The sequence below is a fragment of the Mastigoproctus giganteus genome, chromosome 3 (assembly GCF_048544385.1).
Source record: "Mastigoproctus giganteus isolate SK-2022 chromosome 3, ASM4854438v1, whole genome shotgun sequence".
Lineage (NCBI taxonomy): Eukaryota > Metazoa > Arthropoda > Arachnida > Uropygi > Thelyphonidae > Mastigoproctus > Mastigoproctus giganteus.
The window spans coordinates 224,322,940-224,349,678 of NC_143577.1; the positions used below are offsets into that span (position 1 = coordinate 224,322,940).

The following is a 26,739-nucleotide window of genomic DNA, read 5'->3' on the forward strand; positions in this document are numbered from 1 at the left end:
ATTCCATCTTTGTCCTATGCCAAAATTAACACCCGTAGGTTAATAAATGCACACTTAATCACAACTAAAATGACTGTAAACTAAATACAATGCTTTATGAACTACATAGTTACCATTACTTTACCAAACATATTATTGGGACTTTTCTCTGATTCTATCCAGATACTTGGCATTTTTTTGGATGGTAAGTTTAAAATAAGTGTGAAGCACCATGACTGAAATTTCTGTTCTTTCACAACATGTGGAAAGAGACCTGGACATATTGTGGATGGGAGAAATTTTTATGAGCTTTTATCGTATTCTGGGACAAGAATCCTGTCGTTTTCTCTCAGAAACTGATATTTTCTTTCTACAAAGTAGGCAAAGTAGGAGACAGTTTACGAACATGATATATTGAGACCACAAGGCATTAATTTTCTCAGCAATTATTCTAAATAGGCAGCTAACTTAGAAACAAGTGCAGCATTTTCTTTACATCCCCCCCCCTTTTGATACAATTAGAATTGCTGCAATGTACAGTTTTGGGTAATTGAATACTAACCCTTTATTACCAAGCATGTTGGGACCTTTGTACAGAATAGAATGTGATACAAACGTGTGAACACCGAAATCACATTTATATCCTGGACCCTCCTGTTTTTGGGATATTTACTTTGATTCTGTCAGTGCTAGTAGCCAAATGCAGATGCATTTCTGATACCAATGAGCTCTGTAAAGTGAAATATTTAAAATTCAGTAGCATCTAAAAGGTTCAGAAATTGGCACTGAAACAAATCATCTTTTCACCTGGAAGAAAATTCTTACCCCTTGTGGTAATTAAAATAACAATTTTAATCTCAACTTCAGTTGTGTACATAGAGTTTATCTTATATTATTTTGAACTATTCAGCCACCAGTTTATCTGTAGTTCTTTGTGTAGAAGCATAAAATAAAAATGCTAACACAGAGCCCTAAAATATCAAATTTGAGCAGTCTGTGTGTATGCTACTCTATGGAGAAAATCCAAAATGAGGTAGGAAAGCAAAGCAGTTGGACAATTTTTGTAGCACTGCTGTAACCTCAGTTGAACATAAGTTGAAGTGACTGTGTAAAGCAGGCCCAGGCAAACTATGGCCCGCGGGCCGCATGCGGCCCGCGAGCTTTAATTGTATTTTTGAAAAAGGTTACTTGTTTTATGCCTTTTGCGACGCCTTTTTGAAAAATAACATTGTATATGTAATACGTTATAGAATTTGTCGACTTGTAAATTGTTTTATCATCTCTGATTGCTCAAATTGAGATAGAATTTGAAATTGTTAGCGAACCGGAGCGAGGCAATGGGCGCTTTTATAACGGTATAATTTGCGATTATAAACTAACCGCACGAAACTACGGTAACAGACAACCAGTGATGACGACAACGGAGTGGCGGAGTAATAGGATAGGACTGCTGACCGGCCGCAGTTCCAATCTGTTTTCTCTGACGGTCATCCCCCAGTTAGTTTTTTTTGCGTTATCTTCGGTTATCATCTTGGTGCCAGTAGCGATAAAAATAATATTTAAGCCCTTTTAAAAATGAATAAAAAACGAAAAATTCAACAAGAGCATCGTGTCTTCAATGAAGAGTGGAACACACAATATTTTTTTGCTAACATAAATAACGAGACTATTTGTCTCATCTGCTGGGAGAGTGTCTCACCGTTGAAAGAGTACAATATTAAAAAACATTTCACTACTAAAAATTCTGAATATGGTGCCAATTTAACTCTGGAAGCGAGAAAGAAAACTGCTGATGGATTGATTCAAAATTTATTGGACAACAAAATGTTTACGTGGCTAAGTAAGGAACAAGAAGCTACTGTAGAGGCAAGTTTTGTTATTTCTCATATAATCGCAAAAAGCAGCGAGCCTTTTTCTGATGGAGACTACATCAAAGAATGTATGACTGGAATTATATGTCCTGACATTAAACACAAATTTGAGAATATAAGTTTATCTCGGTGAACCGTAGTAAGAAGAATTGAATGTATCGATACAAATTTGAATGAGCAATTATTATCAGGGTTTTTTTTTTTTTGTTTTTTTTTTTGGTAGTTGTTGGCGCATAGGCTTCTGTGGCCATAATGCACCTCCCAAGGTTTTTGCAGTACTTTGATCCAAGCCCAAGGCGGGATTCGAACCCGCGACCTTTGGGTTGCCCAGGCAGGCACTTTACCCACCCGACTAGCCCGGTCGGCTATTCCTTATCATAGCCAAATTCGATGGCTTAGCTTAGGAAAAGTTCTTCAGCGAGTATGGGATCTTAAAGGGATCATCATTCTATTTTTAAAACTGAAAAATATTATGGACTTTCCCGAATTAACTGATAATAACTGGATTTGTGATTTTGCGTTTACCCTGGACATCATGACACACTTAAATACTTTCAAAACCGTGTTACAAGGGAAAAATTTATACGCCTTAAGGATATGGTAAAAAGTTTGAATGGATTTCAATTAAAACTCCAGTTGTTCCTTCAACATTTAGTGATTAACAAGATAGATCACTTTCCAACCATGAAGTTGTTCAAGATACCAGAAAATAAATTTGAAAAATATTGTGAAATTATCAACTCTTTGAATGGCGACTTTTCACAAAGATTTGGCAACTTCCGAAAATTTGAGACAAGTTTGGCAATAGTGCGCTACGCATTTTCAATAAAAATTGATAGTGCACCGAGTGAACTACAGCTTCAGATTATAGATTTGCAGTGTGATACCGATTAAGGGAATTGCAACGTCATGAGGAAATCTGTAAATTTTACAATACTCTTAATTCGGACAAATTCAATGAACTTAAAGATTTTGCCCGAAAAATATTGGTTATTTTTGGATCAACTTACATATATGAACAAACATTTTCCATCATGAATCTAAATAAAAATTCTTTACGATCAAGCATCACTGATGAACATTTACAAGCAGTTTTAAGAATCTCAACTACAAAATTAACACCCGAAATTAAAAAAATGTTAAAAGATGTAAAACAGTTCCATTCATCTCATTAAATTCTTGGTTGTTAGATATTTTTTTTTTTTATATTTCTTCTTCATGATAACAAATAATATATATCTAAAAATAGTATTTTATGTGTGGCTCACCTTCTTTTCGAATTCATAATGTGGCCCTTCAGCCAAAAAGTTTGCCCAGGCCTGCTGTAAAGCATATGCAGTCCATATGTTCTATTGATACAGCAGCATATTCTTGGTAGCATTTACAATATACAGTATATACACACATCAGGATTTAAATTATCTTCCACTTTGCTTATTGGAGGCTTGAAGTGGTGGAACCCATGTTTAGTCTCTAGAGCTAAGGTCCGGTCAGCCCTTCCCTATCTCTTCAATCATGCAGTATGATTGATGATTTTTGAGGTTATGATGAATGTCGTGGCGAGATCCAATATTCCTTACATTTCGAGGGTACAGCTCTAAAACGGTGTTCGCAGGCCGGCCGCTAGTTAGTACACCAGACTGAACCTATTGGTAACTCTCTAGGAGGCTTCCGGATCAGCTAGTGTATAATCTTGCTACCTCTACTCTGCCAGATAGTGACTGGAGGGAGTCCGAGTAGTGTGTATGTGGGGAGCATTGTCGAGGCCACGTTATGTCAAGGATCTGGGTATATTCTTACCACATGTACACCATATCCAAAAATTTCATTACTTCATACAGCATGTCCCACCCACTTTTTCTTACTATTGAATACACCATGAATTGTCAAAATAATAGAGCAAGCTTATCTGCAAAAAGATCTAAACCTCCCAAGGACTTCCTAATTCATTTCACAAATATACGTGGTCTCAATTCTAATCTCAACGATGTCCATTTCCACTTGCAGTCTTCCAAACCCCATGTACTTTTTCTGACTGAATCTCAGTTATCAGTTGATTCAACCACTGCTCATCTCAGATGTCCAAATTATTTGCTGTATGATTCCTTTCGCCTCAAAGGTGGTACTTGTGCATACGTCCGTTCTGATATTCCCTGTCAGAGACTTGGCAATTTGGAATCTCCTCTCTTTGATCTTCTCTGGCTTAAAATCTCTCTACCTCATTGTGTCAAATTCATCTGTTGTCTCTACCGTTCTCCCAACTCCACTAATCATTTGGAGCTCTTTGACTTCCTCTCTTTGCAACTTGACTTTCTCCAGTCCAACTTTCCTAACAGTGAGGTAATTTTCCTTGGTGATTTTAATGTTCACAACTCCAGCTGGCTTCCATTTTCTAGTCACACCGACCCAGCAGGTCGAGATGCTGAGGCTTTTGCAATTACTAATGACCTAGCACAGATTGTTCATTTACCTACAAGAATACTGGACAATCCTAATCATACAGCCAATACGCTTGATCTTTTTCTCACAAACAACCCTTCTAAGTACAAGGTCGAAGTGAGAGGTCCTTTAGGCACTTCAGATCACAACTTGGTGATTGTCTCTTCTCCAATGGAACCTTTATCTCATGGCTATTCCCAACCTCGTATTGTTTGGCATTACAAGAATGCAAAATGGGATGACCTGCAAAGACTTCTTTTCTTCTTTTCCTTGGTCTGATTACTGTTTCAAAACTTCTGATGTCAACGTTGGCTCAGATCTTGTCAGTGAAATTATTCTTGCAGGAATGGAATCCTTTATCCCACACTCCACTTTAAAATCTCGTCCTTTATCTAAACCTTGGTTTTCCAATAAATGTGCTAAGGCTGTCCAAGAGAAGAATGTTGCATATCGCAATTGGCTTGTTTCTAATTCTTCAGTTTCATTTTCTGCCTACACCAAAGCTCGCAACAATTGTAAAGCAGTTATTAATCAGTCCAAACTAGAGTTTGAACAAGCTAAGAGTAGAAAACTTGCCCTAATGGTAGCCGAGTATTCTGGTCTCTTGCCAAAGCTATTGGCTGCAACTTTTGCCCATCTCTGCACCCACCTCTGTCCAAACCAGATGGTTCAGTTGTCACTTCAGCCAAGGATAAAGCTGACCTGCTAGCATCCCATTTTTCTTCCAGCTCATGTATTAATGATCTTGGTAAAACACCTCCCATCATTCCTAACACGCTCCATTCAATGCCTCCTGTGGTCTTCCATCAAAAGGATATCAGAAGGATTTTGATGAATCTTGATGCTAAGAAAGCTCCAGGTCCTGATGGTATTTCTCCACTTGTTCTCAAAATGTGTGCTCCTGAACTTACTCCTATTCTTTGCTGCCTTTTTTCACTTTCTTATTCCAAAGGTGTTTTTCCTTCTGCTTGGAAATTTGCTCATATCCAGCCAGTTCCTAAAAAGGGTGACAAATCCCTCCCATCCAATTATCGTCCCATTGCAATTACTTCCACTCTTTCTAAAGTAATGGAGAAATCAATTAACCGCCAACTCTTAAACTACCTAGAAACCTTCCGTCTGATCAACGATCGCCAGTATGGATTCCGTCAGTGTCGATCCACTGGTGATATTCTGGCTTATGTTACCCATTTATGGAGTAATTCAATGGAAAGGTTCGGTGAAACACAAGTAGTTGCTCTTGACATCTCAAAGGCTTTTGATCGTGTTTGGCATAAAGGTCTTCTAAACAAGCTTCCATCTTATGGTTTGCCAACTGTTTTTAGTAATTGGTTATCCAGTTTTCTCTCTGATCGCTCACTGAGGGTGATGGTAAATGGCTCTCTATCTTCTAACTTCTCCACTAATGCCGTTGTCCCCCAAGGTTCAGTTCTTTCCCCCACTCTTTTCCTCTTGTATATCAATGACCTTCTTCCATTGACTGGAAATCCTATCCATAGTTTTGCCGATGATAGCACATTGCATTCAACTTTCCATTTTGAGAAACCTTGTCCTGCTCAATCAGCTTCAAGTTCTCGAAAATCTGCTGCCAATTCCTTAAATGCCGATCTTCAGGTAATTCTCCAGTGGGGCAAAGACAACTTAGTTGATTTCAACCCTTCTAAAACTCAGTCTTGTCTTATATCTCGCAAAAAGGATTCTTCTGCTCCTATGCTTAACTTTTGTGACACTCCGATTTCTAGGCAAAATGATATATCTCTTTTGGAGATTACCCTGACTTCTAATCTCTCTCTTGGCACAAGCACATTACAAATATTGCTTCCTCTGCATCTAAAAAACTTGGTTTTCTCTTTCGCTCTCGGCGTTACTTTTCTTCCAAACAGCTGCTCACTCTGTATAAATCGCAAATCCGCCCTGCCATGGAATATTGTTCCCACATCTGGGGTTGTGCCCCCAAAACCTCTCTCAGGCTTCTTGATTCCATTCAGAAGAGGGCAGTTAGGTTAATTAATGATTCATCTCCAACAGAGTCTCTCCACTCGCTTTCTCATAGACGCACTGTTTCTGCTGCATGCCACTTCTACAGATACTTCCATGGGCACTGTTCTTCTGAATTGGCTTCTATAATTCCCGCTCTCTCTTTCAAAAAGTCCGAACACGTGCCGCCACCAGCCAACATCCATTTACAGTCGGTCCTCGTATAACACGTGTTTACATTACACGAATTCGATCATACACGATTTATAAATAGGGGAACGATATCTTATATAACACGAACCGAATTCGCTTATGCACAATTCGCCTTTGTGTTTACAAGAAATGGCAGTCGAACGCGGAATCACCCCAACCGAACGCAACACGATAGGAATGAAGAGAATATTCTGAAAATGTATTTATGTTTTTTATATCAGTGAAGGGGAAACATATTTCACCATAATAACGTAAAAACCAACACAATTCCAGCTATCGATATAATCGCAAATGCAATTAGATGGAGTTTACTACCAGTTTATAACAGATTCCACTAGCAGAAACGCAACTGGAAATTGTTTTTATTGTTTTATGGTAGTAACCCCAGAAATGTGCTTTAGTAAAATGTGGGGTGTTAATAGTGTATCTCGGCCTTTACGGTGTTGTTTATTCAGTTGCTATACGCGAGCAGCTTTGTTTATGTGTATCAAGCGTGCCTCCTCGTTTTGTAATTGCGCTTTATTCCCTAAAAATGAGTAAAATACTTAAAAGGTGTGAAAAGGAAGCGTCCTGGCGAAGACACTGCAGATTCAGAGAGAGAGAAAAAAAAAGCAATATCGATAAACAGAGGCGGACTGGGTCAAAAATTCTTACCCGGGAAAATTTATAGTGGCCTCATACTACGGTTTATGGCCAAAATCACACCGGCCTCCGGCCCACCGGGATTTCCCGGGTAAAGCTTATGGCCAGCCCACCTCTGTCGATAGAGAAAAAAATATGAAATTGTAAAACGCTTTGAGCGAAATGAAAGACCATGTGATATTGCACGTGCTTCAGACCTAAATGAGGCAACGCCGAGAATTACAAAGAATGCTGAGAAAATAAAAACAACTTTCATAGCAGGAACAACTCAAAGTGTAATTAAAATCCATTAGATTAAGACACAAGAATTGGAAGAGATGAAATGGCTGTCATCTGTTTGGATAGAAAATCAAACAAAAAACAAGTTTGCTTACCATAGACGCAAAAGCATTAGCAATATTTTATTACGTAATAGTCATTACGTATTATAAAATACGTAAGTATTTTATTACGACTATTTTATTTAATATAATAATTTTTTTACGAATAACATAGGTATTTTATTCGTAAAAAATACTTTTTTAGCATTAAAAAAATACTAAAAATACTTTATTATAATATAATAAATAATAAAAAATATTTATTATTTATTATATTATAATAAAAATATATATTATATTTTTATTACGTATTTTAATCGTTATAAAATACTTACATATTTTATAACGATTAAAATTACCCGATTATTTATTGTGTTTGGTAATGTTTTGGTTCCAAATGTGTGTTCAATCTTGGGTGGTCGGCACCGAACCCCACTTTTCCCATAGGGCCTGTTGTTTATATTGCACGATTTTGCATTGCACGAGGTTTTCTAGGAACACAACTCTCGTGCTATACGAGGACAGACTGTACTGTCCAACTTCAAACCCACAGAACCAACTTTTCATCTTCCTCATTTATTCATTCAACTGCTGTTTTCTGGAACAACCTTCCCTCATACGTATTTCCTGAAAATTACAATCTACAGAAGTTCAAGTCCAATGTCAACGAATATCTTCTTTCGTCTTTTCAACCTCCAACCCAAGCATGGTACTAAGTACTATAGGTTCTAATACCTCTCTTGTTTGCGGTTCACATAAAAAAAAAAAAAAATTGAATAAAAAAGCAGTGAAAGATACATTGGAAATGGCTGTTCCATTTGAAAGGTAAAAATGTAAACCATGTGATTTTTTCATAATTGGAGGTAATTGACTTCATGCCAAGTGAGAGGTCTGATTTGGAGAGATCTGTGTTTGACTCCTGTTAGACCAGAGGAATTCTTTAAAGACTCTTAAATTGGTTGTAGTCAGCTGATCTCAGGTAAAGGGCATGGGGATTCCCCCCCCATGAGTTACTTTTGGGTATTTACAGTCCATAAACACACATATGCACAGACGTAATATATGATAATAAGATCATAAGTAGAACCATGTGAATTTGCATATTATGACCAAAATAGTTTAAACTAAACAATCAGTTTTCATTAAGAAAAGAGAGAGAGAGAGACTGTAGTGACTTGCTAAGTTCTGAAAATTTCATTAAATAAATTATGTTCATGTTTAATATTTGTTATTTAATTTAAATTGCAAAGCTACAGCAGTATTATTCAGAGTAAAGAAGAAAAAAAAATTTTTCTTTTCTCTGGCCATTTCTATATTTGTCATTAGTCCCATATTTTAATGTCACACACTTTAATGAAAACTGGATAATTCAAACTTATTTAAGAAAAGATAATATTTCTGGTTTCCAGAGCCTCAGATTAACAAGATTTTTACTGTATTTCTTTTTTTTTTTCCCTCAATATTTTTTTTTATATATATTTATTAATCAAAATTTATCCAGTTGCTATTTTTCCAGTTATAATTAACAATATATTAAAAGCTTTTAATGAAAGGCAAATTTCATTATTTATATGCATTCACTTAATGGAATTGTATACATTTTTTTTAGGTATATGATGCAAGTAATGGCAAACTGGTTCTTACGCTGAAAGATCCAGAACTGTCTAATAATTACACAAAAAATCGTGCAACATTTGACCCAACAGATGAGCTTGTTTTATCTGATGGAGTATTGTGGGACATTCACAGTGGTAAACCTATTCATAAATTTGATAAATTTAATCCTCATATCAATGGTGTATTCCATCCAAATGGGCTAGAGATCATATCCAACTCAGAAATTGTATCCTTTGCTGAACATAGAAATTAAAAAAAAAAATTACAATAAAATGGGGAGTTTATGAAACTCAGGTTTAAAAGTTTATAATGTCAAAAATATATGAATGTTTTTCTCCCTCCTGCTAAATAATACTATAAGTACTCTAATTCTGGAATGTCATCTTCATAATACAGGTTTATCTCATTTATTTGTATTGTGTTAGTAATGTCAGAAATACTGCTAATGAATCTGTTGCTAAACCAATGAAAAAAAGTAGTTGAGAATGGCATTGCTTATTTCGGTAATTAAAATTATTGCCTAAAAGAAAATTTCCTATAATTCTGTCTAATATAATTCTGTCTAAAACCCTCCCCCATGCTTAGAATATATGGCCTCTAGTTCTAGTATCATTTAGAACTGAAAATATCTTCATTTATTTTATGTTCTTGGTCAGAGCCATATAGACATCAAACAGTCAGATACCCTCTGAGGTACTTGGTTACCAAGTTTTGAAGTTTTTCATCATATGGGAACCTTTTTGTCATCCTCAACAAGTATGTGGCCCATGGCATGGCATGTCATTACTACAGTCTACCTTTTTTAGTGAATATTGCATTCAAGACAAATTAATTATTACTATCCATTATATGAATAATGGAAGTGCCTAATAATCATATGGAAAAAAGAAGTGTATTTAATGAATAAGCTGCAAATAAAATACAAAATGTGAAAATATTTAATATGATATTTAACATTAAATAACAAATTCAAAGTAACCTTAAACTCATTTAAATTAATCATAACCTTTATAAAATACAGAATATTATAAGAAACATAAAATATATAAAAGTATAAATCACAAAAAATTTTGAAACAAATGACATGCCTTGTTGCAGGAAATATAAAAACTAAAAAGGTATGTAGTCTCTTAATGCAATTTAACATTTATTGAGAGTACTATATGAAGTGAAGCATATATTGTATATGGTAAACATATATTACATGTGTGGTGAAATCTGATTAACCATTAACCATATAATTACATGCCAACAGAAAAACAGTTAGAAAGATATAGGAAAGGCCTGTATTCCAACTGAATCCTTTTCAATTTTTCTCTGATAATAGCAGTTTTAGAGAGCATTTTTTTTGTTTGTAACTTTTGATTTAAATTTAATAGTGTGGTTATTATTTGTGTCTCTGTGATTAATTTTGTGAATTTGTTTGCTGCTTACAAAACCAAAGTTGACTTCTGTAGCTATTGTATTGTATCAGTATAAGAATGTTTGAATTCTACCAGCATTGTAATATACTGGGTGCCTCTGTAGCCAGGTGGGAAGGAGCAGCAGTGCGTGGCACACGCTTCTTGATTAGACCGGGGTTCGAGCCCGTCACCACCAAATACGGAGGATGCGGAAAGGTCAGGGAATGACCACCGCATATCCCCGAGCAATATGGCCTTAGTTGCTAATGCTCCTAAAAACCAAATAACAAATAAATAACAAGCATTGTAATAGTATCAATATACATGCTACTTAGAGGTTTTACCTAGTGTTGTATCAGTATCAGAAGTGTTTTTGTTATAAAGTATAAATTTATTCATGCCGCAGATTACAGCAGCAACACAAAGGGGGCCCAAAGTATCAGAATTCTGTGATTCAAGGGAGAATTTCCACGGGTAGTTCTTTTATAAATCATGATCGTGTTATGTGTGTAACTCTCTGCGAAGCTACCTTTAGCAGGACATGACATGATACAGCCATAGGGGATGTCTTATCTGCAATATTACTGTAGTTGTCAATTTTTAATAGACAAATTATTAGTGTTGTCAGTTTCATCCAGGTAGACAAGGTGATTAAAGAGCTGAAAGAGTTTTCTGGGAACGTGAAAGCTAACCCCTACAGATACCTGGTAATAAGCTTAGCAAATAGTTTATAATCATAATATGTTTGGAAATTGCTAAAATAAGTTAAAAATGAGCATTCCTTTAAAAAGTTACACTAATGTGGTAAACAAATTTAGGGGCAAGAATAGTTGTATGCACTTTTTTTTACATAGTGGGGAATATTTGAGGTTCACCTGTATACAGCTCATTACAGTAATGTAAAGTTACTGCAGTGATCTGTAATTACTACAAAAATATAAAAAATGGACTCTACTGGGTATAGTACCTATACTTTTTTTGCACAGTTCAAATGATATATAGGTGAACCATGGATGACAAAAATCATTTGAACTAAGAAAAATGCTTTTATAAGATTTATAAGGTGTAGAACTAATAATCACTAGCCAACAAAAAAAGAAATTTTTGTCATACTTCTGCAATGAAAATATGTGATTCTGGAGGAAATAAATGCACTGATTCCCAAAATCACCATAAAAAGTCTATCACATCTACATCAAAAGATGTACCAATATTTAATGTTAAAATAAAGGAATTATATATACGTATAACTCAAGTTTGTAATACAAGTGTAAAAAATATTATACATTCTCTATAATTCATTTGACTTCGGGGAAAAAATATCATAAATCATTGTGAAGTTATATTTCAATAATACAGCAATACCCCACATAGCACTGATAATTGGTACCGAAACTATTCTGTGTTATGTGAAACCATACTGATTGAGATATAATTATAATGGGTTTTAATTGAATGCATACCAGAGAAACAGTCTACAAACAAATTATAATAAATCTATAAACAATTTGCACTTGATAGCCAATTAAAAGGATTTGAAATTTAAAAAAATATTGCAAAAATTTTATTAATGAAAAGGTAACATCATGAGACATGAGAAAAAAGCTTTAAAAAAGCGGTTGTTTATTTAGGTATTTCAATAATGAAGTCTGGTGAAGCCATCTCTTTTTCTCAGCGTACGCGTCTTTGTAGCATCGAATCCCGTCTTGTAAAATTTGCCATATCTCGATGCTACATTCAACATTCGGATCTCCATTCTTAATTGCCTCGTGGGCCATGTCACCCCCCCCCCCCCAAAAAAAAAATTTTTCTCCAGTTCTTCTGTTGAAAATTGTTTTGGTGGCACTTCAGTGTTATCCACTTCAGAATCATTTTCCTCTTCTGCATATGCAGTTTGCTCGTCAATTTCAAGGAGAGTTGCATCATCTAAGTCATTTGCATGTGAGTTAATGCAGTCACGTACATTGGCTGTGTCCAGAGTTTTGAATCCCAAGTCTTTTCCGACCTTCACAATGTCTTCGGAAATTATCTGAAATTACGATTCAAAACCAGTGAAATCATTTACCAAATGGGGCAAAATATGCTGCCAAACAGAACGCATGTTGTTGGCAGTGATTTCTAGCCAAGATTTTGTACCTGTCAGGCTATTGAATGAGTTTTAATATGTACAATAAATTTTCAACTTAAACTTAATTGAAAACCATGTTATAGTGAAACCCATGCTGTTTGAAGCTGTGCTAATCGAGGTATTGCTGTATATACTCAGCATACCTGTAATTGTCCTTAAAAATGTTTGCTACTAAGGGATTTTCTCTTGTATTCCTGCTTACTCACAAGGAACCAGCAGTAATCCCCTATCATTACATGAGCCCAGCAACCTTGGTACCGCTTTTCCATCGTGGAAATATCTTGACGAAACTGCTTCCCTTGTACATCACTCGCATCTCCCATTTTTTCAGGGAAAAATTCTAGATGGGATTGAAGAAAATGAATTTTCAATGACATTTGATGGCCCATGTTTTTGTAGTACTTGAGTAAATTAGACACTAACATTTCATAGTTTTCTTCTTTCCTGTTACCCAAAAAACCACATACTACTGCCTTAAATGATCGCCAAGCTGCCAAGTCAACCTCCTTTAACTGGGTTTCAAACACATCATCTTACAGGAGGAGTTTTCTAATTTGGGGTCCTACAAAAATTCCTTCCTTAAGTTTGGCATATGTTAAATTAGGAAACACACTTCTCAAGTATGCAAATCCGTTACCTTCTTTATCTAGTCCCCTCATGAAATTTTTCATCAATCTAAGTTTTATGTGCAGGAGTGGAAGAACTTTGTTTGATTGCACTAAAGGAATATATTTTATATTGCATTGTTCTGGTATGAACTTGTCCCAGTATTGCACAACATAATGTTTTTCTGTCACACGGCTGTCCCACAAACACAAAAAACGACAATATTTTGTGAATCCCCCCCCCCTCTGCAAACCAATAACCTTAAGATCATTGCATATGTTGCAACCTTAATCCTGGTATTTTATGGCATGTAGAACCGTAAACATGCTTTCATGACTTTAAGTCCAACTGAATGAAACACAGGAACTGATGGAAATTCGTTGCTATTATGAAGCAAAACTGCTTTTAAACTTAATTTTGAGGCATCTGTGAATAAATGCCATTCATCTGAGTTATGCACGACACCTAGTTCTTTCAGAAGTCCAATAATGTCTTTGCAAAAACAGTCCTCCGTTTTCAAAATATTTTGAAAACTTTTGATGTCTTATTTGAACCACTGAAATCTTTGTTCCTGCTGTTAGTATATTCCACTGCTGGTAACCTAGAACCTAACAGTTCGGCTTGTTCTTTTTGCAAATTTAAGTCTCAAACCAAATTATTCAACTCATCTTGTTTGATTAAATATACCTCACTACCTGAAAGTCGACGTCTTGTGAAGTGGTAGGAAGGCCGCACCCTCCTACTCTTGAGGGGCTGTTTATGTTTGGAGGATAGATTTCCAACCCTGAGAACATGTCACGATCAGTTAATACTTGGAAAACCTTGGCACAGCCTACAAAAATCCTCACTAAGTGTGCTCTCTTCAGATTATAAATTGTTGCATCAGAATTTGAAGCTAAGAACCATAGGTTCTTAGCTTCAAACAAGAAAACAGAGGCCAGAATCAATTGCTAAAATTAAAAGAATTAGCATATATCTGTTAAAATAAATCAGTATGTCATACATTACTGGCTAGATTATGCAAAATTGGCATATTTTGTAAAACATAACTCCCTCTATATTTAAGAACTGTGATGTGATATGAAACTATCATGGCGATTTTCAAAATCTATGCATAAAAATTGGTTAAAAACAGCATTTAAGTTCTTAGAGATAAAAATTGTGTTGGCTAGTAGAGCAGGAAGGTTGAAATCTCCATCTCGAAAGAGTATGCTTGAAATTTTGTTATTCCGCCCATGTAACGTACTATTGTGTTTAAATTGACAGTTTAACAGTATTTAAAAATAAATATATACTGATGACCACATGCATTCCTATTGTGTTTGCTAAGAAATACTTTCAACTTTGGCAATTTTCCTGTGTGTGTTCTTTCTTTTTCTTGTTATAACTTAACTAATATTTAGTGGGACCTCCGGACCTTCCATCTGCTGCACACAGTACCTGCCTTAGACCAGTGTCAGATTACTTTCAATCATACAGGGGATGTAATTTATGGAGGTAAGGATAATTTTATTATTTAATATAATGAAGCCCGTCATGACCACTGTATTTGGTGGATCAAATTTTTTTATTATGATTATTATTATTTTAGGATATGGAATTTCCAGCATATTATGTTTGTATAACTCCATGATAATTTGCTAATGAAAATGCAGTTATGTTGACGATTTTCATATTTTGTCTGTTATCAAAGTGAATTTAATTTGAAAACTTTGAAGGCTTAACATTGAAAGTTTTCGGCACTATGTGGTTTTTAATATTATGCTGGACATTGTTCTAATAATTGAGAATGACTGAAACAGACACTGTTCTATGTTTTACAATTAGTATAATAGTATAAGTTCAAATATGAATAACATGTATGTGCAATGTTCAAAACATGATTGACAAAAGTTAATTGTGTTTTTGACATTACCTTGAAGTGGCAAATGATGGGGGAAAGCAAGCTTACACTGCATCAGCAAAAAAAAAAAAAAAAAAAACCCACTTCCAATTTCACCTGTCAATCCCCTCTAATGGTTTAGCTAGTTATACCTTGAACTCCGTGAGAGGCTTCTGTAGCCAAGTGGTCAGGCGCGGGAGTGCAGTAGCACACACTCTTTGAATAGACCGGGGTTCAAGCCCCTGACTGCTGAATAGGGTCGATCTGCCAACCCGCACTGGACCAGCGTGGCAGGTTATGGTCCATTTCCCTCAGCATGAATTGCTGAGGATGCTTCCATTCTACAGTGGGTTGATAATGGCTGCACTTTACCTTTTTTTTTTTTTTTTTACCTTGAATTTATTCAAATTACCCACCTTCCACAACATAAGACGGGAGTTTGTCCCAACAATTGCCCACTCTCTGGCTGAAAGGCAAATTTCCACACATCCAACCTGCAAGCATAAGGATTCTATCAGCATTGAGCTTATTCAATTCATTCAAGGTCTTAAACACCTCAATGAGATCTCACAGGTGCCTAGTCTCCAGATGCTGCAATTTGCAAAATTAAACTTTTCTTGGTAAAAGCACCCTTTTCTAGTATACCTCACCAGTATTTTTGGTCTTCTCTGCACCCATTCCAACAGATCTACTTCCTTCCTAAAATGAGTACTCAGACCTGTTTGTAATATTCAAGGTGTGCTTCACCATTTTCTTATACAAATGGATAATCACCTTCTATAGCTGCTGGCAAATTTCCTGTATATCATTGATATACTGTGAAGACACCCTATGAGGTGTCTTCAGCCATTCTGCACTGCTCAGAAAACTTCATATCTCACTACACAGTTACTCCCAATTTTTTTTTTTTTTTTTTTTTTCATTCTCTGGTACCACACTGCTGGTACGTTAATCTGGGATTGCTGCTCTCTATATGAAGTACCTTCCATATGTCAATATTAAACTTCAGTTGCCACTTCTCAGCCCATCTGCCTAATTTGTCTAGATCTTGTTGCAGTAACATACTTGGATTACTGTAATTACTGTCCTGCTAACCTCTGTATCATCTGCAAACTTAGACATTAAGCCTGATTCATCAATATCATTAATAAATATAAAATACAACAATGGGCCCAGCACTGAACCCTGGGGGACTCACTAATAAAATTAATCCAAGAATAGGAGTGCTCATTGATAATCACTCTGTCTTCTCTCACTCAACCATCCCATTACCCATAGCAACAACTTTCCCTGGATGCCACACTGTTCCAATTTATATAGCAGTCTTTTATGTGCAAAAGTATCAAAAGCTTTTCTGAAATCTAAGTATGTGATGCCAAAATTATTTTTGCATCCAGCTGCTTTGTTACTGTGTTATATAATCAGATTGATGAGACAAGATCACACATTAACAAATCCATGCTGTGACTGCAGTATAACTGCATTCCTGTGTAGGTGGTCTTGCACTACTTCGTTTTTAACTAGTGACTCCATTTTTTTTTTCCCAGAACAGAAGTAAACCTAACAGGTCTCTAATTACTCACGTCTCCCTTTGCCCCCACCCCCTTTGCAAATTGGGAATGCATTTGCATATATCCAGTCCATAGGGACTTCTCCTGAGATGCTCTCATAATCATGGCTGAAGGTTTGCTTACCTCTTTTTCTGCCTTCTTTAACCTCTTCAATCCATTACGGCACATTTTTCCAGAAAATGTTCCGTAATGGATTGACTTTTATTTTACGGACTAAAAGTATGCATCATGCGAATACTCGTATAGTTTTTTTGTGTTTTTTTTATTAATTTTTTTGTAGAAAATACATAGGAGTAATTAACCCATTTGAGCTATCCTGAGTTATCTCGTGTACGCCAAAAAGTATGCAAATTATACAGATTTTTTTAATAATAAAGACACAGAAAAAGTCTTAATTACTCATTATATAAATAAAAATTTAAAAAATCAAGTAGAACACACAAGCAGTAACCTCCCGCCACAAGCAATAATCGTGAACTCACCACATTCTGACTGACACACATCCACCACAAGCTGACAGGCTAGATAAATGTTGCTTACGGGCAGCAGTTCAAGAGGGCGCCCAAATATTTTTCGATATTGTTTTTGTGAATTATTTTCGTGGATTTCAATATTCTGCATTTAGCATGGCAAATTATATTTTGCTTACTGGCGGCACAGGAACACGTGCTACTGTTCTAACGTTGCTATACAATATAAGTAAAATGAAAGCCAGTCATCTGCTGCCAGGCATAAGAAAATCCTGAGAAATTTCGGGATTTACCTGACTAATTCAAAATTAGCCAGATATTTCATGATACATCTGGATATTTTGAGATATTTCGTGTAGTTCCAAATAACTTTTAAAACTAAAAATGAGATATCTCGGGATAATCCATGAAGGGATTAATATAACTGGATATATCCCATCCATCACAGGTGCCTTTTTTACATTTAGCTTCAACAATTTCTCCTCCACTTTCCTCTCAGTTATCACAAAATCATTCAGCTCCCCACCAGAATTTCACTCACTTCTTGCATCCGTATCCCAAAAAATTACAAATGTGTGAATGTAGATGCAAAATACCCATTCAATTGTCAGCAACCTGAACAGGATCATCAACAGTTAACCATTCATATCCAGTGAACCAACATGATTCAACTACTTCCTTCTGCTGTTTACATAAGTAAATAAGTCTTTGCTGCTTTTCTTTGCCAGAGACTTCTTGTAATCTGCCTTAGCATGCCTAATCTCCTTTGTGACTTGATTGCAGACTAGTTTATATATACTGTAGGCTTCTGTATCACCTAATAATTTATATGATACCATGTTTTTTTGTTTTTTTTTTTTCCTTCTTGTTTTCAAAACTAAGTTTTTGGAGAACCATGTAAGGTCACAAGATCAGATAGGGGATCAAAAAACAGGAGCTCCAGAAATGCTTCCAAAATTGGCATTAATGTTGGATTTACAGTAATAAGTCTCAAAGGAATCGCTTTTTGGGTAGGAGTGACAGTGTAAAATACTGAATAAGCGACAACTTTTTTTATTAATATAATCTGAGAACTTTTTGATCCACATAATACAAATAATACAGTAAACCCTTGATTTAATGGCTAGAAAAAATATTTGATTACCGTCAGAGTTTATGCTGAGTATGTTCGTGTTATAGAGAAAACTGGGAGTTTGTGAATCACAGCAGCTGATAACAAGCATCTTAATCTGTTTATGAGTGGATATGCTCACTATTATGTTGCTAAATTAAGTTTTGTCACCTCAAAAAAATGCACACACATAAAAGCTTTTTTCTATTGTTTAATTTTATTTCAGTGGTTCTAAAATGAACATATACAGAGTAACTGTTTAAATTGTCAATTATATAGGGTACTAATGGTGTCAAAAAAAATCTTTAGAGTTAACAGACATTCAGCAATGATTGACACTAGCACTCTTTCCCTTAATTAGTCTATAAAAATTATGGTTTTACTGTACAATCATAATGCAAACGAGAAGCATGTTATGCATTAGATAGATCATCAGTTCTCAGACTTTTTCGTCAGTGGGCTGTTATTGATGAAAATATGGCTATAGAAATTGCAAATTGGGTTAATGCTGTGATATCACTGATCCATTTTTCTCCATACTTGGAATTGATCATCAAAAATTTTACCACAAAATTCGGTTAACAGGAAATATCTGTGAAAGTGCTACACATTTAATATTAACTAGTTTACACTGTAATTAGAAGTGGCGGCCCATGACTGACGTATGGGGGTGCTGCTTCTTAAAGTTACATTAAATTGCCTTGATTATAAGACAAGTAGACATAGATAGTAATAATAATAATAAGCAAGTTAAAAATACTACAAAACATTAACTGGACACTTACCATTAACAGACTTGGGTAATCTTGAAATTTTATTTAAAAATAAAATCCATTCTTTGATTTTTATTTGTCAAAAATAGATTAATAATTTTTTCATTCAAGTTTGGTGCACTTCTCGCTCCACAGTTCCTTTGCATCATTTTGTCACCTCTAAAAAATGCATATTGGCAACCTGCCAACTAGGCATTGACTGAACCACTGGGACAAAAATGTGGAACTTTATAGTACACAGTTCCACCTACGATTATAGTTATAGATAAGTTGAGAACGATTTTGTGTTTTTATTCGTTTATTATTGAAATAATTATTTGAAATAGAGGATGAGTATACTATATGCGGGATCTGTTAATAAAAATATTCATTTTGCTGCATTGTTCTTCACAATATTTCATATAACTCCGTTGACTGTATATTTAGATTTAAAAGGCTGGGGGTGCTGCAGTTCCACAGTGCCTACCAATGAGCCACCCCTGGTAATCAGTACATAAGTCTTATGATTCTATAAAATTTGAAAAAAGATTTTCTTCACATTTATACATAACATCATATAAAAACAGCTGTGGGCCACATACAAAAAGCTCACAGGCTGCAGCCGCCTGCAAGCCACACTTTGTGTGAACCCCTGCATTAAATTATCAGACCACATTCAGAAGAGAATTTGGTGGCATTTTCTACAAACTGCATTGATAGAGTACCTTTACAAAAAAAAAAAATAAATAAATAAAATTGCAGATAAAATGTGGAATAACTGAATACCTTAAAATTTATATCATTATCTTTATAACTTTAGCTGTGCTAGAAGAAGAAACAGAGATTGATGAAGATCAACTAAAAAGTCCATATGGATCATCCTTCCGTACTTTTGATGCAACAGATTATTCTAGTATAGGTACGAACTTAAAAATTAACTGTAAAATAATTTTTCATACATTCATAAGCAGTCTTGTAACTGTGGGATATTGTAGGAGTACACAACATGCAATATATATATTTTATTTAAGAGATGATTAAATAAGTTTTATTCATATGTGTTATTTGCTGAAAGTCCTTGAAATTTAAATTTATTTTATTTCCACCAGTAATTGCCATATCAAGGTCTTATCAGTTTTATGTAATTGCCGAGAAACTTGTTTACAAAAAAGTGGCATATGATTTATTTGTAAATTAATTTGTAAAAATACGTTTACTAAATATAGTGTAAGGCATCACTTTTATGCAATAAGCCCAAACTCTTTGTGAAAATTTGGTTTAAAATATTGGATAGAATAAAATATCTTGGATCGACAGAATCACCAACATTGAAGTCTTGAAAAGAGCAGGAAGAAAACATGAATTGTTGAGCTTAGTGAAGAGAAGGAAAACTGCCTACCTGGCACACATCCTTAGAAATGGGAAATATAAATTGCTTCAAGTAATAATATAGGGAAAGAGAGGAGTTGGGAGGAGGAAACTTTCTTGACTGAAAAACATCTGCAACTGTACTGGCAAATCAGCTAAGGATCTTTTTCATCTTGCTCAAGACAGAGAAGTACAGCATAATGATCAACCTCCAATAGGAAACTGCATCAAAAGAATACTTGGGGAATAAAATGTAACTTTCTGGCCGAGTAATAAATGCTTAAATTATAAACCTGAATGTGTATTATTTCACTGAATAATAATTGCAATTGAAAGTGGTGATGACTGCTAACAATTTGAGCCAGGGCATGATGCCTCAAAAAACTTGAATCAGTTCCATATATGGTCCGAAGAATGGCAACTAAAGTGTATTTGCTTTTGAATAATAAGGCTATGTATTTATGGAACAGAAATCCTGAAGTCACATATAAGCTATGGGGAAAGGAGCTAAAAGTGGCTTAAGACAAAAAAACTTCAACTCAGTCGGATTTGAAATTTTCCATGACATGTAAACAGGTGGCTAGGAATGGACGTTGATGTCCTTTCTATGATATATGGTATCTTTGCGGGTATCATTATCCTTCTATACAAGATGATGGTTATCTGCATTTGGGGTATTGCATTCAGGTATGGAGACCACGCCTAAAAAACAATTTATGGAGAGAGTTCAACAAAGAGCAACCAGATTAGTGAGGGGTGCAAATTGATGCACATATGAAGAACAGCTTAGTAGATGTGGATTGCAAAGCTTGACAACTAGATATCTAAGGGGAGCTCTGATTGAGGTGTGTAAAGCTTGAAGGGGTTGAGTAAAATGGATGAGGAAGGTCTATTCCACCCAGACAAGAACTGGGAACAAATATAAAATCTTGGAATAACAGAAGGCTGGCTCTCACAAAGTTTACCTATAGGCAGTGGGTTGTCACATATTGGAATAAGTTGCCTCTCAATGTGCAAGAAGCCATGAGTCTGGCTAAACTCAAAGCAGAACTGAATGGTTACCTTGTGGGAATGGGAATAGTACAAATATTATTTTATTTTATTGGTTGATACAGAAAGAGCTCACTTCCTTATATCATTTGGTCTTACTAATACTAATTAAATTTTTTAGTGTTTGAAAAAAAGAGTTAGATTAATGTATTTGGAAATTCTTGGGTATTTTCATATGTGATGTATTCATATGCCTAGAAGACACTTTTTTTCTTAAGTTACATTTTTATAATATAGTTTACCACAAAATACCTAACCACACAAATCCAGCAATTGGGAATTAACACTGCATCTAGCCTTGGATGTAAACATGATATGTAGTCACTACACATTGGAAAAACTTTTAACTAAGGTAATTGACACATCAAACTATCACATGTAATCTAATGGTATTGCTGACTCTTAGTCAGTAGAAACAAAAGAAAATTTAAGGCAGTATTGAAGGAATAGCATTCAAGGAATAAATCCTTCAAAAATATTTTTACAGCAAATACAGTACTGCTGACAAATACATGAATATTGCTTCAAAATGATACATTGACAAAAAAAAGTGTAAAAGAGAGGTGAACTTAACAATACAAGGTTATTTCCTAGAGAGAAGATTCAGTTGTGGACTACCAGAACTTTTATTGTGTTGGTTTGCAAACAAGTGTTTTAGGAAGTCTTATTTGAACTACTTTTTGATTCAGCTCAGACTTTAGATGAACCCTGTATGGCCTGTGACAAATGGGTCCAGTTAAATGAATATAAATGTAATGATTTAACACTGAAAATAACATAAGTATGATAATTTTGTTTACTGTTACTTTTGATTGCTCTGCTTCTCTGTAACGTGCCTTATCTGCCTTACTTAATTGATAAACCTTCCTAGCCTTTTGACTGTAATAGGAAAGATTGTATCATTATGTAACGTTGTTCACTTATTGCTTGTTTGCTATAGTTCTCTGTATATTTTGATACCCTCTCCAAGAATTGCACTCTATTCTTCTGGAATAGCACTGTTCACTCCAAACACCTTGGGAGAGTTATCCATTAGGCACCCAAAGGCACCCAAACACCTCCTAATGGAGGTGTTTGGGTGCCTTAGAGGCCCTGTTGAAAAAAATGTTTTACCATAATCTCTTCAATTCAGTTTTCCAATGAACTTCAATTCACAGTATGTGACTTCAGAGTTGTGTTCTTTGATTTAAATAAACTTTTAACTGATACTGTAATTAATGAGAAAACAGCTGAATTGCCAGCCAAACCAGAAATGCTCCAAAGCAGTTCCAGTTTATGACAAAGAAAAATTTTGAAAGCTGTCTGTTTATTGCCCCAAAATTATTTTTTTTGTCCGTGAGTAATTTACATATGTGTTAATTTTTTGTATTTGATTGTATTGCCACAAGTTTCCCATGTTTGCAGCTGTAAAATGCTATGGTCATTTGGTGCTATAGGTGGAAAATATATGGAAGTGATCACTTCACCATTTTCTGCATATTACAAAAATATACACTTAAAATTATCTTGCTTGGTGGTGTTATTGAAAAGGGGAGGAATGCCAATCAAGGGTTCTAATTAGCCAACATTTATTGAAGTGTCATTTATAAAACATCTCTTTAGGAACTATCATTTCCTGAGAGGAAATTGCTTTGATCTGCACAGTGCTTGGTAGTATCAGTCAGCAGTGCTGTTTTCAGTTTAGTTTTGGTTTATATATTGTTTATATGCATTTTGTGTCTGAGTGGTTGATTTCCAAGACATGAAAGAGGCAGTGATTTCCCAGATACTCTCTAGCAGTAAGGTTCCAGGATTTTGTTTGCCCATTTGAGAGAACGAGAGATAGAAATATGCTGGAATGACATTGTTATTTTCCTGCAGATTGATATTCTAATATTCCACATATTTAAGCTGGTAATAAATAGAATGACTAAACATAATTGACTGACTTCTCTCTAAGCAGGTAATGTTATTGAAAATTTTATTGTTTCCTGATTTTGTTTGTATTCAACAAAAATCTGCCTGTTGTGTGAGTGCAATTAAAAATACCAAAAATTTTATTTAGAATAATAGTTCTCAACTCAGCATTTCATTTTTTGTAAATTGCTGTTTTAATTTTATCCAAGATTAAAATAATATGCGTTTCTCTTTTACAGCTACTATAGACATAAAAAAGAACATATTTGACTTAGCCACAGATCAGTCAGATTGCTTTCTAGCTATAGTGGAAGTAAGTTGCATTTATTAATATTTTATTCAAAGTTTTATTTCACCCATTCATAAAGTTTATGAAATAACACACTGGTATTTAAATGGTTTGCTCTATGGCTGTAAGGTTTTGTGGGGATTTGGCATTGACCTCGGTATGCACACATGCTAAGTGAGAACTGGCTCAACCACTTCACTCATGTGCAACAGCTGATTGATTGCAGAATATTGCAGTTTGAACAGTGTGCTAACGTCAGGTTCTTCTTTAAACTTGAGAAAAGTGCTATAGAGATGCTGCAAGCATTACAAAAAGTTAGGCCTGACTTAGCCAAGCAGTCAGGAGCAAGAGTGCACTAGCAGTGCTCTGTGTGGACCAGAGTTAAAGCCCATGACTAATAAATATGATTAATGATTGTATTCATGATTTATTGTAAACTCCTTTGATGTGGTGGTCATGCCAGTGTATAAGCAAAAACATTTTTTATGGACATGATGCTTTGAAGAAAACAGCAGTTTGTAATTGGTTTAAAAGCAGACTGGAAACACTGGAAGATCAACCTTGCAGTGGACACCCTTTGACATCACAAAACAATGGAAATTGTGCAAAATGGTAAGCGAATGACTGTTGTTGAGATTGCTTATGAAGTTAGACTGTCTATAGGCTCAGTATACACAATCCTGACGTAAGATTTAGGTTTATATTCATGTGCATGGAAAGTTTGTTCCATGTTTGCTGTCAGACAATCATATGGCCTACAGGAAAACCATTGCAGATGATCTGTTTGAAAAATCTACAGAGGATTCGAGCTTCCTAAGATAAGTGGTCACTAGGGATGAGAGTTGGGTGTTTGCTTACAACTCTGAGACTAAGGTGGAATCATCTGAATGGCACAGGAAAGTATCCCCACAGCCCAAGAAGTCTAGTGCAACAGAATCCAACATCAAAGTCTTGCTGATCTTTTTTTTTTTTTTTTTTTTTTAACAGAGAGCATAGTGCACCATGAATACATGACTAGGGAAAGAGGTATTACTTCTGCTTACTACATTGTTTTGATATGTTTGCATGAGAATGTGAGTCAAAGGCAACCTCAAAAATGTAAGGATGGCTGGATCCTACACCATGACAATGCGCCCAGTCACACAGCGATGCCAATTCAGTAGTTCTTGGCTGCGAAAAAAAAAAATCACATTGTGCAGCAGCCTCCCTACTTTCCCAACCTTGTACCAACTGAGTTCTGGCTGTTGCCTAAGCTGAAAATGGGCTTCGGGGTCATCATTTTGCTACAATGGATGAGCATCAAAGGTAACACTGAAGTGGCCCTATGTGCACTAAAAAAAAAAAAAAAACAATTTTAAAGAATGTTTCAAAGCTTGGGACGATCGATGGACCAAGAGAGAGTGTGTGCATGCAGAAGGAAGGTACTTTGAAGGTGATTAGGTTAGTAAGTCCAACTGGTCACTGAATAAACTTTTATAGTAAAATTCTGGGAACTTTTTGAATGTACCTCATATATGGAATATGGCTTAAGTGGTAATTTAGGTTTAAGAAATTTATAAAATAGTTGCTTTTGCAGATAATATTTCACACTAAAATAATTTTTAAAAAAATAATCTGTTTAAAATCTTAATCCCTTCAGTTAGAAATAATTAGACAATTTGGCTTGAAAATTAGTTGCATAAAAACAGAAGTTAGAATAGTTGGGAGAGAGACAAGGAAAATTTAATGTGTGGACTAAATAATTAAAAATGAGAACAAGTTTAGTAATATTATATATTTGAGAATAGTCTGTGTGTCATGGGGGTTTTTAGTTCACTCAAATTAAAAACGATCTGACTTTTTAAGAACCATTTTCTTTCGATTTAGCAGAAGAAATACCAGATATTTTTGTCAAGCAACCTTCACCAGTGGCTGACTACAGCCTTAGTGAGAAGAAAGCTCAAAAATATCTCTGTTCTCCCCAGTTCAGATTTACTCAATCCTTTAATTTTGAATTTTTGGTTCATAAAGGTTGTAGGGTCAAGCTGATAGCAAGTGTTAAGGAGTATTTACTTTTTTTTTTTTTTTTTTTTTTTTGAGAGTGAGTCTTCTATAGTAAATATGTGTACAGGTAACCCTCGTATAACACGGTTATTAGGTTCCTGTAAAATGTTGTGTTGTGCGAAACAGTGTTATACGGGACTAAGAAAAAGTACAAAAAGGGGAGTTAGGTTCCAAAAGCTAACAAAAATACACTATTTCATTAACAAAATGTTAGCTAAAATACACCATTCTAGATTTTGTGTATCTTCTGCTCTCTTTAAAAAAATCAGTAATCTGGGTTTGTTTGCTTTTGCTTGATAAATCTTTGTGAATTTCATCGTATGGAACTAAGCATTTTCGAAGCTCCCTCTTGAACTTTGGGCTATTTTCATTCAAGAATCTGCATTCAAAAAATAAGATTCTAATTGCTCGGCTAACTTTATGCCTTCCCCTATGCTTTTTAATATAAAATTTATTTGGAAATTTAGAATTTTCATCTGCGATATCATCATTTGAATTGATTTGATTTTACCTCCAATGCCATTTGCACCAAATGCACTATGCCGGCTTCTTTTTCTACCAGTAATTCTCGAACATCTTCAATAATCATATATTTTTTTATTTTTTAGGAGCATCAGCGACTAAGGCCATGTTACTCTGTGTATATTGTCTATAAATTGCGTGTGTCCTGAGGTCGATTTTCTGTTTTGCTGGACAAAAATCCTGAGTTTCTGGGAGAAAAAACCATGCTACCCTCACCTAAGCCCGACTAACTCAACGACATTGTGAAAAAGACCCATAAAAATTCCTCCCTTCATCGACGGGATTCAAACTCAGGTCTTTTCCAACCGGTGTGGGGAGGAGGATAAAGCTATGATTCTGATACAGTCCACAATTGAGAAATGTTTCCATGCCTCCATTACTTCAATAGATTCGGAATCAATTTTTTTCTAAAATCCATTGTAACAGTTTTCTGATGGAATGAGTTTTAAAGGTGGATATAATGTCTTGATCTAACGGCTGAATGAAAGAAGTTGTATTAACCCAGTACAACTGTGGCAGTAGGCACATAGCTTCAACGTTTTGATGACTTAAATCTTTTGGATGACCTGGTGTGCTATCCAATAGTAATA

General features: G+C 35.1%; 1 protein-coding gene across 2 annotated transcripts in view; it reads left to right on the forward strand.

Moving 5' to 3' along the window:
- mahj (LisH and WD40 domain-containing protein mahjong) overlaps positions 1–26,739 on the forward strand; it is a 305,108-nt gene that overhangs the window by 251,948 nt on the left and 26,421 nt on the right. For both annotated transcript variants that reach the window (XM_090369657.1, XM_090369658.1), the window contains exons 33-36: positions 9,051–9,284; positions 14,599–14,692; positions 19,802–19,900; positions 23,535–23,608. In XM_090369657.1, the coding sequence (XP_090225783.1) occupies positions 9,051–9,284; positions 14,599–14,692; positions 19,802–19,900; positions 23,535–23,608 (501 nt within the window). The remainder of the gene's footprint in view (positions 1–9,050; positions 9,285–14,598; positions 14,693–19,801; positions 19,901–23,534; positions 23,609–26,739) is intronic.